At 32.5% G+C, this 16,600-nt stretch overlaps 1 protein-coding gene across 8 annotated transcripts in view; it reads right to left on the bottom strand.

Moving 5' to 3' along the window:
- The window catches only part of aralar1 (calcium-binding mitochondrial carrier protein Aralar1), a 50,050-nt gene that overhangs the window by 32,554 nt on the left and 896 nt on the right, over nucleotides 1–16,600 (bottom strand). For 2 of the 8 annotated variants that reach the window (XM_018461386.1, XM_018461393.1), the window contains exon 2: nucleotides 593–649. The exons of 2 other annotated variants lie outside the window; for them this stretch is intronic. In XM_018461386.1, the coding sequence (XP_018316888.1) occupies nucleotides 593–649 (57 nt within the window). Of the gene's footprint in view, nucleotides 1–592; nucleotides 655–9,119; nucleotides 9,166–9,966; nucleotides 9,984–10,003; nucleotides 10,009–16,600 lie in introns of those variants that run through there. 4 more of the 8 variants (XM_018461392.1, XM_018461391.1, XM_018461390.1 and 1 more) reach the window with 3 other exon arrangements.

Raw genomic sequence — 16,600 nt, forward strand, 5'->3', positions numbered from 1 at the left:
ACTTGCGTCTAATGTAGAATGGGCTTGATACTTACGAAAAAATTATAATAAAAAAAATTTTCGCGTTTGAATTCGAGAATTAATTTTATGGTGCTCTCAAGCAACATCCATCCTAACCTGTATATCTAGCGCTGCTTGACATCTGCAAATGTACAGGAACTACTATTTTAATGATTCACGCACACTGAATGTTAATACATATATATATATACATATATATGTGATAAATCCGGTCAATAGATGATACACTCTATGTAAGGTTATATATAAATATATATGATTAGATATGAGATCGAAGATCATATTACGCTCCACATATAATTATATATGAACATATAAAGTCAGATTTGCGCAGATATGAAAAGTCATATCTGAGCATATCTGACCACATATAACTTAATTTGCCGAGATATAATTTGATCTGGTCGGATCTAATCTTTTTTTCCCGGGCAGAAGTATCCTGCATATATCAACAGAGATAACATCTGAAAAAATTAAAACAAAAAGAGTTCTTTTCCTTATATTCGGCACTGTCCAACATTAGGTTTTAAATTTGAAATTACACCTATCCTCTTTGCACAAGTACACGTACTTTCGTAGTCGGCATGTTGCTGTTGTTATTGCCGTTGCTGCTGCTGCTGCTGCTGAGCTAAACTGAAAATTCCACTTGTCCGTTATCAATGATGACGAGCCAGAGATAACATCAGGCAAGATGCGAAGGCGCGCGCGCGCGCACACACATGCGTACCACACACACACACGCACGCACGCACGCACGCCCGCATTGGAGCACGTTGGAGCTTGCGACGCGAACAAACCTTTTAAGCCTTTTAAGAAATTGACAAATTACAATCGAATGTGAGGAGAATATTTGATTATGATTGGTCAATTTCTTACGGCTTAGTGTTTAAAACTTAAGCTTTAAGCCTTAAGTCACGAGAAATTGAGTGCATTCAGTACTACCGTTCACTGAGGGCTCATGCATCGCTTGCATCTTATTGGCATATTCCGTTAGAACTAAAAATATAGACCAAACAGATACAAGAGCTCACTGAGCGGTCGTGGTACTGAATGCACCCATTGAACGATCACAATCGAATGTAAGGAGAATACGATTGGTCAATTTCTTTAGCTTAATGTAGGATTCACACTGAGTACGGCATCCGACGTACGACCAATAAGAGAATTCGGTTCTAGTTAGCGACATTTTTATCTGCATATACTTTGTAAGTTGCACATTGCAATGTATCCGTCGTATGTACGTCGTCGAACGAAAAAGTTAAATCTTGATGAACATTTTCATACGACATCATCGTACGACAAAATATTGTTAGCTGAAGTATCAAGAAAACAAGCTCTTCTATTGGATATCGGACGCACGTCCAATGTCGTACGCAGTGTGAATCCTACATAAGGCTTTAAGCTTAAAGCTTTAAGCTTAACCCTGGATCTACAATAGGGTTTTAAGCCTTAAGCCATAAGAAATGGGCGAATCACAGTCGATTATTCTCCTCGGATTCGATTGTAATTGGTCAGTTTCTTACGGTTTAAAACACCTATTGTAGATCCGGACTAAGGCTTTAGGCTTAAGTCTAGGTCCACAATCTTGCTTTAAAGTATCTACAATGAGATTTTAATGCGTAAAACTTAAGCTTTAAGTTTTAAGCCGTAAGAAATTGACCAATCATAATCGATTGTTCTCACATTTGACTGTGATTGGTCAATTAAGGTTTAAAGCTTAAGTTTTATACCTTAAAATGTCATTGTAGACGCCGCTTAAAACACATATGTGCCACGCAGAAACGATGGATAACGAGAATGCGATAACAGCGCGATTGCTACACAAACGTCACGAGAGTCACGAGGAGATCGAATGTTAAGTGCTGATATGGCAAAGAGAGAGAAAGAGATCGAGAGAGAGAGAGAGAAGACGGACAGTTCTATCCCCTCTTGCTCATTAATTTCATCTCTTTTGCCTCGTTTTCGCTCGTTGTTCCATGCTGAGTTCGCATCTTTTACTGTTGTCCTACTGTTCATCTTTTTCCTTATGTCCTTTATTATAACATTTTGCATGTCAATTCTAAGAAAAATGTACAATGTGTTTCTACGTTATTCTACGATAATTTTTCCTAAAATTATCGTTAGTCAAAGTTGGCCAATTTTTGCCCTCAATTTTTCTATGCCATAATTTTTTTGAGTATAGTTTCTTTTAATGTTTATGTTAATAAAAATTGACATACTTCATTGATACTTCAATATTTTTATTGACTAAAACACGCATTTGTCGACTAAAACACTGTGCAAAAAATTTTGTAAATTATTTAAATTAGTTTAAGTAAGAAAAGACCTTGTATTTCTCTTATTACTTATTTTGTTTTATTATTTAACGTATTTTACACTTTAATATCTCAATTATGCCAATTAGGTACACTAAGAGAAAACGAAATAATTGTAGCAAATATAAATTTAGCAACATTGAAATAATATAATATGTATGTATAATATATGTAACTAGTTTTACGGAGTAATAGCAACTCTCTATTAGGTATGGTATTCTCAACACTATAAAAATATAATTACGCAATATTTTTATACTATTAATTGATAGTAAAATAGGAACTAAACTAAGGTAAGCGGATTCTATATGTCTCTAGACTTTGCGATTTCTTCTAATTTTTTACAGTCCAAAATTGAAAATTAATGGTCATATTCAAAAGACAAAAGAGAGAACATTTCTGAATGCTAATAAAAAATAAGACATTTCCAAATAAGTACAATAGAGATTAAAATCAAAGTAGCATTCCGTGTATACTAGGTACATATGTACGTAGTATAATATTACTTAACAAGGAGATGGGCAGATGTTCGGAATTTTGTTCAGAAAATTCTGAAACTTACGGTACGTGAAGTGCATCGCCCAGACATTACTTTGGCCAAACAGTAAAATGCACTTCTCAGTCATTGTCAAGAAAATCGACTTTGAAAAATTCCGTGGTATATGTATACTGGACGGTGAACAAGTTTCAACGAGTCCGCAGCGCAACGGCGCTCTTGCCTAGTAATCGTTGGATCGCTGATTCGATTCTCCGCCAACACTTTTTCACCCTTTTTTTTTTAATACTTGTTATTTCTGTAAAATTAATCAAATTTATTTAATAAATTTTGTAATCAACGGATATTTAATGTAAATCTTTTCTGAAAAACGAACCAGCGATCCAACGGTTACTAAACAAGAGCGCTACCTGTTGCGCCACTGGACTCAATGGATGCATTTAGTATTACAACCTCTCAATGAGCGCTTGCATTTTATTGGCATATTCCATTAGAACATACTGCAGGTATCTCTCAAATGCTTTAGCGTGCGTAAAGTGGCGTCTACAATAAAATTTTAAGGCGTAAAACTTAACCTTTAAATTTTAGGTCTGTCGCATCGCATGCTCTAACATGTTCCAATATGTTCCTACTATAGCTCTTACTCACTACACGCGCTTGATAGAGTGAGTAGGAGCTATAGTAGGAGCATGTTGGAGCACGTTGGAGCTTGCGACGCGAACAAACCTTTTAAGCCTTTTAAGAAATTGACAAATTACAATCGAATGTGAGGAGAATATTTGATTATGATTGGTCAATTTCTTACGGCTTAGTGTTTAAAACTTAAGCTTTAAGCCTTAAGTCACGAGAAATTGAGTGCATTCAGTACTACCGTTCACTGAGGGCTCATGCATCGCTTGCATCTTATTGGCATATTCCGTTAGATACACGCGCTTGATAGAGTGAGTAGGAGCTATAGTAGGAGCATGTTGGAGCACGTTGGAGCTTGCGACGCGAACAAACCTTTTATGCCTTTTAAGAAATTGACAAATTACAATCGAATGTGAGGAGAATATTTGATTATGATTGGTCAATTTCTTACGGCTTAGTGTTTAAAACTTAAGCTTTAAGCCTTAAGTCACGAGAAATTGAGTGCATTCAGTACTACCGTTCACTGAGGGCTCATGCATCGCTTGCATCTTATTGGCATATTCCGTTAGAACTAAAAATATAGACCAAACAGATACAAGAGCTCACTGAGCGGTCGTGGTACTGAATGCACCCATTGAACGATCACAATCGAATGTAAGGAGAATACGATTGGTCAATTTCTTTAGCTTAATGTAGGATTCACACTGAGTACGGCATCCGACGTACGACCAATAAGAGAATTCGGTTCTAGTTAGCGACATTTTTATCTGCATATACTTTGTAAGTTGCACATTGCAATGTATCCGTCGTATGTACGTCGTCGAACGAAAAAGTTAAATCTTGATGAACATTTTCATACGACATCATCGTACGACAAAATATTGTTAGCTGAAGTATCAAGAAAACAAGCTCTTCTATTGGATATCGGACGCACGTCCAATGTCGTACGCAGTGTGAATCCTACATAAGGCTTTAAGCTTAAAGCTTTAAGCTTAACCCTGGATCTACAATAGGGTTTTAAGCCTTAAGCCATAAGAAATGGGCGAATCACAGTCGATTATTCTCCTCGGATTCGATTGTAATTGGTCAGTTTCTTACGGTTTAAAACACCTATTGTAGATCCGGACTAAGGCTTTAGGCTTAAGTCTAGGTCCACAATCTTGCTTTAAAGTATCTACAATGAGATTTTAATGCGTAAAACTTAAGCTTTAAGTTTTAAGCCGTAAGAAATTGACCAATCATAATCGATTGTTCTCACATTTGACTGTGATTGGTCAATTAAGGTTTAAAGCTTAAGTTTTATACCTTAAAATGTCATTGTAGACGCCGCTTAAAACACATATGTGCCACGCAGAAACGATGGATAACGAGAATGCGATAACAGCGCGATTGCTACACAAACGTCACGAGAGTCACGAGGAGATCGAATGTTAAGTGCTGATATGGCAAAGAGAGAGAAAGAGATCGAGAGAGAGAGAGAGAAGACGGACAGTTCTATCCCCTCTTGCTCATTAATTTCATCTCTTTTGCCTCGTTTTCGCTCGTTGTTCCATGCTGAGTTCGCATCTTTTACTGTTGTCCTACTGTTCATCTTTTTCCTTATGTCCTTTATTATAACATTTTGCATGTCAATTCTAAGAAAAATGTACAATGTGTTTCTACGTTATTCTACGATAATTTTTCCTAAAATTATCGTTAGTCAAAGTTGGCCAATTTTTGCCCTCAATTTTTCTATGCCATAATTTTTTTGAGTATAGTTTCTTTTAATGTTTATGTTAATAAAAATTGACATACTTCATTGATACTTCAATATTTTTATTGACTAAAACACGCATTTGTCGACTAAAACACTGTGCAAAAAATTTTGTAAATTATTTAAATTAGTTTAAGTAAGAAAAGACCTTGTATTTCTCTTATTACTTATTTTGTTTTATTATTTAACGTATTTTACACTTTAATATCTCAATTATGCCAATTAGGTACACTAAGAGAAAACGAAATAATTGTAGCAAATATAAATTTAGCAACATTGAAATAATATAATATGTATGTATAATATATGTAACTAGTTTTACGGAGTAATAGCAACTCTCTATTAGGTATGGTATTCTCAACACTATAAAAATATAATTACGCAATATTTTTATACTATTAATTGATAGTAAAATAGGAACTAAACTAAGGTAAGCGGATTCTATATGTCTCTAGACTTTGCGATTTCTTCTAATTTTTTACAGTCCAAAATTGAAAATTAATGGTCATATTCAAAAGACAAAAGAGAGAACATTTCTGAATGCTAATAAAAAATAAGACATTTCCAAATAAGTACAATAGAGATTAAAATCAAAGTAGCATTCCGTGTATACTAGGTACATATGTACGTAGTATAATATTACTTAACAAGGAGATGGGCAGATGTTCGGAATTTTGTTCAGAAAATTCTGAAACTTACGGTACGTGAAGTGCATCGCCCAGACATTACTTTGGCCAAACAGTAAAATGCACTTCTCAGTCATTGTCAAGAAAATCGACTTTGAAAAATTCCGTGGTATATGTATACTGGACGGTGAACAAGTTTCAACGAGTCCGCAGCGCAACGGCGCTCTTGCCTAGTAATCGTTGGATCGCTGATTCGATTCTCCGCCAACACTTTTTCACCCTTTTTTTTTTAATACTTGTTATTTCTGTAAAATTAATCAAATTTATTTAATAAATTTTGTAATCAACGGATATTTAATGTAAATCTTTTCTGAAAAACGAACCAGCGATCCAACGGTTACTAAACAAGAGCGCTACCTGTTGCGCCACTGGACTCAATGGATGCATTTAGTATTACAACCTCTCAATGAGCGCTTGCATTTTATTGGCATATTCCATTAGAACTATAGTACTTTTAATTATGCTCCACCGCTCATTGAGCGCTACATAACCTTACGGCCCAAACACGGCATTAGAGAAATAATAAACAGTAATAAATAAGTAAGGAATATGATATTAAAGATCATCGATAATAATAGATAAATTATTTTACATTACGAATTATAACAAATAAACATATTAATCATATATTAATCCCTTTTTTACTCAGTGAGCGCTGTCATTGAGCGGTCGTGGTACTGAAATGCACCCATTGAAACTTGTTCACCGTCTAGTTTACATATACCGCTCGGAATTTTTCAAAGTCGATTTTCTCGACAATAGCTGAGAAGTGCATTTTACTGCTTGGCCAAAGTAATGTCTGGGCGATGCACTTCACGTACCGTAAGTTTCAGAATTTTTTAAATTCCGAACGTCTGACCGTCTTCTTGTAAATATGTTTTCCCCTTTTTCGTAAAAAAAATTTTAGAAAAATGGATTAGAAATTAAATAAATTACAAGCCTTTAAAAGAAAATATCTCATAATAGGCGACTTTATCCTATATACTTCCAAGATTAATAATATGTGTCACTTACAAAGACCTTACCAGTTGTAAAATTGAGAAGGAAATTGCAGTCACAAGCGTACTACGACTTTTACAGTCGTCTAACCTAAATACCATGAATGCAATATGCATGGCATATCCCCACCATGGCTCTCTAGAGCTTGATGACCAGGTCCAATTGAAGGAGACCGGTCACGTGATGCAATTTGCTACTCTCCCTGTGAGGCTCTCTAAATAAAAGGCGCACGGTATATGGTTTGAATTTTGAGAACAAAAATAAATGAGAGATACACCTCGACAGTACAGTTTTTAGTAATGTACAAAAAAGTTTTTAGTAACTTTATTCTTGAAAGTTATCTATTTATATATCTAGATAGTTGAAGAGAAACAGCATCACAAGTATGTATTATAAAGGTCTAATAAGAACAATAAATAAATTAAATGAACTAAATAATATAATATTAATCATTTTGAATAAATAGTTAATATTACATTTTCACAGTTCATGTAAGTCATTCATTGTTCTTCTTAAAACTTTATAATACATAGTGGAAGCGTTATTTGTCCTCAAATTTCTAGTTGCTGAAATGATTTTTTTTCCTCTGAGTATACCAAATTAGTAAATTTTTACAGACCACAACAAATTTTTCTGAAGTATTTCAAGAAACATGGAGACGTAATAAATTTTCAATGTTACACAAACAGATATTTTTTTAGAGGATTACTTCTTAGATCTATTTTATTATTATAAATAACATAGGGATGTGTTGGATAACTTGGATAAAGCAGTTACTTGTCAAGTAAAAGATCCTGCGATTATCAGTATTACCATTTCACACATATGTGATACTAGGAATTTTGAATAAAAAAATATTTCATCTCTTCTCTATGATAGGAATAAAAGTAATCGTAAAATGAATTTAATCCCAATACAAATGGCGATACTGACGATGAGTTGTTTCTTAGGAACAGAAAGCTTAAAAAAAACAACGAAAATAATAATAAGCAAACTTTAAAATGGTCCTTCAGAAACGTGTGTGAAGTTGGCACCTCATCTTTTGGCACCGCAAGTTTTGATAAGAGTTCCATTGGCACCCGCAATAGTTCTATAGTTCCTGATAAGTTATATAAATAGTTCCGTTGATTTAGCTAAAAAAAATAACACTTGAAAATTTGAGGTGCTAACTTCCCGTGGCACCGCAAAATTCGAAAAAATCAATCGAAAACAAGTAATCTTATAGTTCTCGATGAGTTCTACAGTTCCTGATAGGTTTTAACAATAGTTCCGGCCTCTAAGTAATTTTAAATAATAATTAAAACCGCGCGCTGGCACCGCGCTGGCACCGCACCACAAGAGTAAAGTACCTCTTAACAGCCAGTTCCAGCCTTCTTTTTGGCATTTTCCGATAGTTCTACAATAGTTCCAACGATTTCTATACACTTCGTTCAGAGTTCTGTCATTTAAAGTACTAAAAATATTTATATAAAAAAATTTAGATTTTCGGTACTTTTAAAAGTTCCGTATATGACAATAAAATTAATAAAAAATAAAGTCTATAAAAATGTGTTGCTAAAAAAAACAGAATGTTATAAATACAACTTTCACATGAATGTGGCTTGTTTAAAGCATAAATGTTAATATATGTGTTTTATGACCTTGCAACCTCCTTAAGAGGTACGTTATCTTAGGGTGTCAGAGCGCGCAATTTAACAACCTTTAAAAAAATATCTAAAGACCAGAACTGTGAGCGAAATCTATAAACATCGTCGAAACTATTGTAGAACAATCGGAAAATGCCAAAAAGAAGGCTGGAACTGGCTGATTTCGAATTTTGCGGTGCCAGGGGAAGTTAGCACTTCAAATTTTCAAGTGTTATTTTTTTTAGCTAAATCAACGGAACTATTTATATAACTTATCAGGAACTATAGAACTATTGCGGGTGCCAATGGAACTCTTATCAAAACTTGCGGTGCCAAAAGATGAGGTGCCAACTTCACACACGTCCTTCAGAACAGAGGTTTTTTACAATTCCTTTCCGAAAACACAATTTCTATAATTGCAACTGTAACGAAACTAATAAGAAAATCAGGGTCAACGTAGAATTAATAATGCATTAATAAGAATGATAATTCTCTCTAAGTAATACATATTTTTGTATTTACACTTTTTTCCTCCTAATAATTAATTGAAATTTTCAATTAAATAATATAGAGTTAGTAAACATTTATACAGACCTCGTTGGGTTCTCCATTCCTCTTCTTATGTACCATCTTTTCTTCCCTTCACACATGCCCACACACACTCACACACACGAACACACACATACACATACACATGTGTGTATGTATATATATGTATATGTAATTGAATTATTACTTTTTCAAAAACATTTTTATATTAAACGATACGTACTTTACTTTACTGTTAAAAACGGAATACATTTCTAAATTTCTATGTACATATACCTATGTTACTAGAAATCAATTTTTATACGCGTTTCATGTCATTTACACGATTGTCATGTATAAAATACCGCAGTTACTGCAATTATAAATATAAGAGATGAGAGGAGAGAGAAATAACTATATAAACTATAACATCTCTTATAAATAAAAAAATATCGGTCTGAAATTATGATAAGTTATACATATCACACATATATAATATAATTTAATTTTCCTTTTTCACTTGAAAAATATGTATCGCCTATAAGTTACCGTATCATCGAAGATAAAATTAAATGTTTCTCTAAAGCAAACAGTGCGGAATGTAAACTTACAATAAGGTCAGAAACTTTAAAATTGCCGTTGACGCGATCACATGACATCAGCTAATTTTGAAAACCTATCTAATATCGAGAGATAAGTATGTATGATCAAGTAGCTCAGAATCGTATCGATGCACATCAATAATTGTCTTGACGTAACTCGATACTTTGATATCAATCAGAAAAATCGTGACCAAAATAACATCGCAAATTTAAATTCAAACTATCAAAACAACATTTAAAGACACCAGATCGATCTGATCTGACACTGTCACTCATCGATATAACTGTACTATATACGTATGCGTATGTACAATAACGAAAAAGTGATCATTCGAATAATCAAGTTACTTGAATCACCGTCTAGACCTCACTGACGTATAAACCCAAAAGATTCGCCGCGAAAAGCTCGTGATGTATTATATGTCGCGAGAGAGGTGGTTTATGCACCAATCGTAAGAACTTCGAACCTGCTTAAATGAACGTAAAATTATTATAGAAAGACTATAGATATAACAACCTAGATAACCATCTATGCGCTGTGGTACACGCATATTACCAGTGACTATAATATACAAGATTAAAAGATTTATACACATCGATGAATCTACTTTGAATTTCATCTGATTTTCCAGTAAATTAGATACTCATTTTGTAAGACCATAGACAATATGAATTATAGCCCATAATACTATTTAGTAGATTTCATAGTTTTAGCAACTTGTGTGAAGAACGTACGTGCAAGTGTCATGTTTGCTCATTCATTTTTATCAAATATATATTTGAGAATTTTAAATATTCTTGTGGATCTTTTAATTTACTTTTATATATTATTATATTGTCATAAAGGAAGATGGAAAATACCTGGAAGATATTTTTATTGTGGATGATACCGGCGTACCGAGTAATGAGAGAGAAAACAAATGTAAAAGAATTAATGTTTAAAAACACACATGAGATAATCCTTTTTTTTTCAGAAAAATATATATATAATAAACGACTATTTATTTAGATTTAATTTAAAATAATATAAACATATAATTTAATAAATTAGTCTTCAAAGTCAATTTACCTATACATTTTTATCTAAAATTTATGTATAATTAGCGACGCTATAATTAGTAAAGTTAATTTAGAAATATGCTATGCAGAGGAAAAGAAAGCGAAATTTTTATATATAATAGTACCTTTCAATCAATTTTAGATAGATCTGATATATTCAATTATAGCCATAAGTATGGATCCTTGTCGTAGAATCAACAGAAAAAGAGAGTGAGTGAGTGAGTGAGTGAGAGAGAGAGAGAGAGTGTGTGTGTGTGTGTGGGTGGTGTGCGCGCGCGCGCGCGCATGTGAACAAATAAGGTAGTATTCTGTTTCGATTGTATTTAAGTACCATATTTTTAATCTATTATAATGATTGCAATATTATAGATTCTCAATGAATAAAAACACTGCGGGTTTAAAACGCTGTAAATTGCAATCTAAGATCTGTTGGAATTATTGATAAATAATGGAATTATATGTAAAAACGAGTATCACTGTTTAAGTTTACGTGTTAAAAATTGAAAGTTTCTCAAATACTCTGTTTAGTTTTAAATAATTTTTTAGAACTAAATTCTACATCCTCATCTTTATTTGTAGAATATACCAATCTAGATCACTGGCCTTAGCCTGTTTCTACTATACTATTTCTACTATACTATTTTCATCCGACTGAGACACGAGAAGGGAAAAAATAAAATCCGTAAGACGGAGAAACCAGAAGACTAATGGCACTCGGCCTACATTCAATGTAATAATGTGCGATCTCGCATAAAAGAAATTTGTAAAATCGATATTATAATCATAATTATAATCATTATCATTGATTTTAACAATAAAATGAATGAGCTCTCTTATCAGCAGGCAACTTATGTAATGTAAATCGGGAATTAATGAACAGCTTTAAGGTGGTTCTTTAGTAAATCGAGTTACCATAGAAATGTATAGTTTTTGATATAATGAAGCTGAAGTACCGAAATTGACGTGTGTAAAATTCTACGGTAGGTTAACGATGAAATAAGAGAGAAAAAAATGTTGAAAATGTAACCTTTCATGTATTACTGATAGTGATAGATAAGGCTCGCAGACGCTTTTTTGACTAACTGCACACAAATCTTATCATAGACTTTTCTCAAAAACGAGATTATGATAGTTTAAAGAATTATGATTTTAATGATAACAAAAAATTATATAGGTCAACGGTCATTCTGGAAAGATATTTACGTGCATAAACTTGCATATAAATTTAACCTCGAAAAGTAAACATAATCTTATTTTAGTTTCGTTCGATGAAGATGTAGCTTTTGATTTACTATCGTATGTTCCACACTATTTCATTAATATATACGTAGTTTTAATATTTTATCCAAATTATGCAGATATTTATAATTTTGAGTGGGCCCTCGTGAGGAACCCCAAATTTTCGGCACTTTACTAAAGAACTTAAAATTGGAACGTCTTGACGATCGAGAGGAAGTATATTTTAAGTTTATGTAATATTCCACTAAAATTTCAAGACTCGCGCAGTAAATTACATAATTGCATTATCGACAAAATTTCTTATTATTTATATTTGTATATATTATTTCTTTCTATCAAATGATTAATTGTTATTCATATAGCTTTGACTTTCGAAAACAATGATAAGATGAAGGTTTCTTTAGTACAGAAATTGAGGTAACTGATAAGAGCTCTGCAAGATTCTTATAAGAGCATGAATTTAATGTTATGTAAGTAGTACAAAATAAATTAATTTACATTAATAATCCATTAAAAATAAATAATACAATTTTTCTTCTAGTATTATAAAAGTAATTTTCTGCTAAATAATTTGAATAAAATTAAAAATATATATAGAGCATATGTAAATAGCAATAAATTTTACGATAAATGTGACTTATTTAGATGATGATAAAGGATTTAATTTTAATGGGTATTATGTCAAGTGGTGTAACATCGTTATGAGAAATTATTTTCAACTCTTATTTACAAATAGAAATCAGAGCAATATTTATAAAGTAAAATATCTACAATTTTCTTATTAAATACTTTTGCAAAAACTTAACAGCGGAAAAAAGTATCCTAAAACCAAAAATTTTTAAACTTGAAATCTCTTTTACTTCATTTTTGCTACAAGTAAAAATAATAAATACTTAATTCAAAGTTTGGTCATTTATTTGCTCGGCCTTTTCATCCTTATATTTATTAATTGAATACGCGCGCGCGAACAAAACCACACACATTTATTTATTTATTGCCACAGTATAGCAATAAAGTTTAGTGACTGCTATGAGAAAATAAACAATTAATATACGAATGATCGTTATTGTTCTTCAAAGTAATCCCCACCTAGAGACGATACGTTTCTGACAACGTTCGTATAACTAAGCGGAAATTTTGTGAAAAATCGTCTTTGGATATCGCCTTATGTCTCTTGTTAGACGGTTCTAATTCAAAACATGTATGGCAATATTAATTCTTGAGTCAATTTTACGTTATCATTTTGAATCACTTGCACTCTCCCTATTCCTTTGATCTTCGGGAGTAAGGAGAGTACAAGATGCTCTCGCAGACTTTTTTTTGCACCCTAAACTAAAGAAAGCAATGAAAGAGACTCGATTTACAAACATTTCGGACATTCAGAACCGTGTGACAATAAAACTTATGCAAGGGATCAACCACCTTATATTTTCACCTATTGCGCACAATATTGCCAAGTATTGCTGATGAATTGCTATCATATCGCATCGCTAGTATATTGTTAACGTATTACTAATATTGCTAGTATTGCCTGTGCTAGCCAGAGATCGGCATCATAGTAATATTTTTAGCTTCGATTAACGATTACTTAGATAATCATTAATCAAATTTGAAAATTTTCCAATTCCTCGATCAGCAATTAGAAGGAAAAATATTTCATTAGTCGATTAATCAAGTAAAAACAATTTTTTAATTACTTCATTAATCAATAATCAAAACATAAAATTTTTTGATTACTTGATTAATCAGTAATCAGAATGTAAATAATTTTAATTACCCGAGTAATCGGTAATCAGACTTAAAAATTTTTCGATAATTCCATTACTCAGTAATCAGTGTCAGATATTTCTTAATTATTTAGTTGATTATTTTTTTGATTATTTTCTTAATTAATAACACTAGTTTACAAAAAAATTTTCTTTAATTATTTTGAACCAGACAAGGTGCTTCTTATAGGATGCTGAAAACGATGCCACGAGTTAAATTTCACTGAAATAATTGAGATTTAATGTACAAAAAATTTTTTAATAAAGAGAACACTATTTTAAAATTCTAATGAAAATTCATGATTGTTCATCCTCTATAAAATGGATTTTTTAATTTTAATATCTTACTATTCAGTTATATGTTATGAAGAGATTTAAATACAGAACTTTTCTAAGGCAGCAAATTTTCTTCCTATGACGATGAAGTCATACGTCTCTAGTTAAAAAACATAATGCACTTCGAAATGTCTGTTTTTTCAGCATATAAATTAATGATGAAAAAATCCTTTCTGAACATCTCAGAGTAACTTATGAGTCTTCCAACACTATGCCATCTCTAACTAAAAAAATGAAATTTTAGACAAAACGTATTTTGAAAATCTGCTGCTCATTTATCGTTTAAACAAATGAGAGTAAACAAATAAGAATAAACATCTGTCGAAAAATTGTCAATGTCACTTGACATATACGTTTGTTCATCTCGATAGCACTTCCTATAATAAAAAAAGTAAGCGCACTTTAATCGGTTCTTTTTTTTAGGGAAAAGGAAAGAATGAAAAAATAAAATGTAACACACATAAATTTTCAATTATCACGGGATAGAACACAAACTCGATAAATTCTTAAATAGTTTTAAACCTCTGTCGTTCAACATTTTGAATTTTAAGCCGGAAACATAATGAAAAGCACACGCAATAGGAACAGGAAATAACAAATTTCAATCTATCAGAAATCATGTACATACTAGAATGGACGCTTTCTGATAGGTTAAAATCTCTAATTCCCTAATTAATACTAATGTCCTAGTTTAGGGCTATGGCAGAGAACGAGATGTAACGAGATGCAGTCGTGACGTAGGGTAAGACAGAAACAAACGTAGAAGTCACAGACGTGACTGGTCGGAAAAGTGGGTGACTGGGGTGTTATTCTGTAAAACTCGTTATGTAGTCATTATGAGCACATAACGATTGCATAACGAGTTACAGAATTCCACTGCTGATTCAGAGATCGAAACACTTTTCCGACCAGTCACGACTTTTACGTTTTTCTCTTACCAGTCTTAGGCCGGAATCAGACTACGCATTGAAGATTGAGATTGAAGATTGAAGATTAAAATTTGACCAATGAAGACAAAGGAATTTTAAATCCTATTGTTTCGATTGGTCAAATTTCAATCGTTCAATCTTCAATCTCAATCTTCAATGCGTAATTTGATTCCGGCCTTATCTCATGTCACGACTACCGTTTCGTTTCGTCTCGTTCTATGCCATAGAACCTACATCGTGCACTTGATAGGGGAACTAACTAGTAACTTTCTATTAAATTATCTTAATTTCAGCAATGTATTTAAAGAATATATTTGGTATATAATATACATCAAAATAATTAATTAAATATATCATGTATATGTTTACTCGTATGACCAAAACTAAGATAATTTAATAGAAAATTACCAGTTAGTACCCGCATCAAATGCACGATGTAAACTAGGCCACTGCCTGTGAATTTCATTGTTTCCGGCTTTAAGGGGAGTTTCTACTTTATTGGTCAAAAAAATCAATTTTTTTTAATATTCTTAAAGATTGTACTTTCAAAAATATGCAAAAAACGAGCTATATAAAGAGGACGAGGGAGTACTATACGGTCCTGGGATCGCCGACTAGCTGTAAGTATTACCTAAACTTTAAACGCGTTTTTTAAGTTGGTGGAAGTTCTGTACAAGTTCCAAATCATGCGATCGATATGATTTTGGTCTTAAAATGTTCGGAAATACCGCCTCTCTAAAGTAGACCAGAATAAAGAGAAAATATTGAAAACTTTTATTTATGAATAAATAACTGCAATAATTTTTCGTAAAAAAAATTTTTTTTGTTTGAATGACTATAACTCACTCAAAAATTTTTATAATTTTTTTATTTTAGTCTATATGAAGTACAAACCTCTATAGATTATAAAAAAATTTTTGTTTTTTTTTAGATCATTTTTGAGCCTCTAAGAACTTCCACCAGCTGGCCATCTCGTTCCGCCGCACACTCCGCCAACCCGGCCAGCCCAGCTTGTCTATCACTTAAATTATTGTAGCGATTTTTTTTTGTTTAATTAAAATAAATTTAAATGTATTCCGAATTTTAGAATTTTATCTTTAATAGTTCCTTTTCCATAAATTCCTAAAAATTATCCATTTTTTCTGGCCAACAAGGTAGAAACCTCCTTAATGTTTTACGTTTTTTTAATGATGTGATAGGAAGATGAGGAAGAATGAAATCATTAGATCTGTTTGCGTTGCTTAAAATCCCTCAAAATTTTTGAACTTAAAATGAGATAGATGTATATTTGGGCGTTGAAAAAAGAGAAAGTGAAGATGCTGAGTGCAAAAAGTACAAACAACGCGATAGACTTAAGATTTGTTCGCGTCGCAAGCTCCATGTTCCAACATGCTCCTATCATAGCTGCTATTCACTCTACCAAGCGCGTTGAAGTGAGTAAGAGCTGTAGCAGGAGCATATTGGAACATGTCGGAGCATGCGACGCGACAAATCTCTAATCATGCTTTTACATGAGATTCACATTCAAAAGATGCGCGCGCATCACACACACACACACACACACACACACACACACACACACACACACACACACACACACACACACACACACACAC

The sequence above is a fragment of the Mycetomoellerius zeteki genome, unplaced genomic scaffold (genome assembly GCF_001594055.1).
Source record: "Mycetomoellerius zeteki isolate Tzet28-1 unplaced genomic scaffold, Tzet1.0 scaffold121, whole genome shotgun sequence".
In the NCBI taxonomy this organism is placed as follows: domain Eukaryota; kingdom Metazoa; phylum Arthropoda; class Insecta; order Hymenoptera; family Formicidae; genus Mycetomoellerius; species Mycetomoellerius zeteki.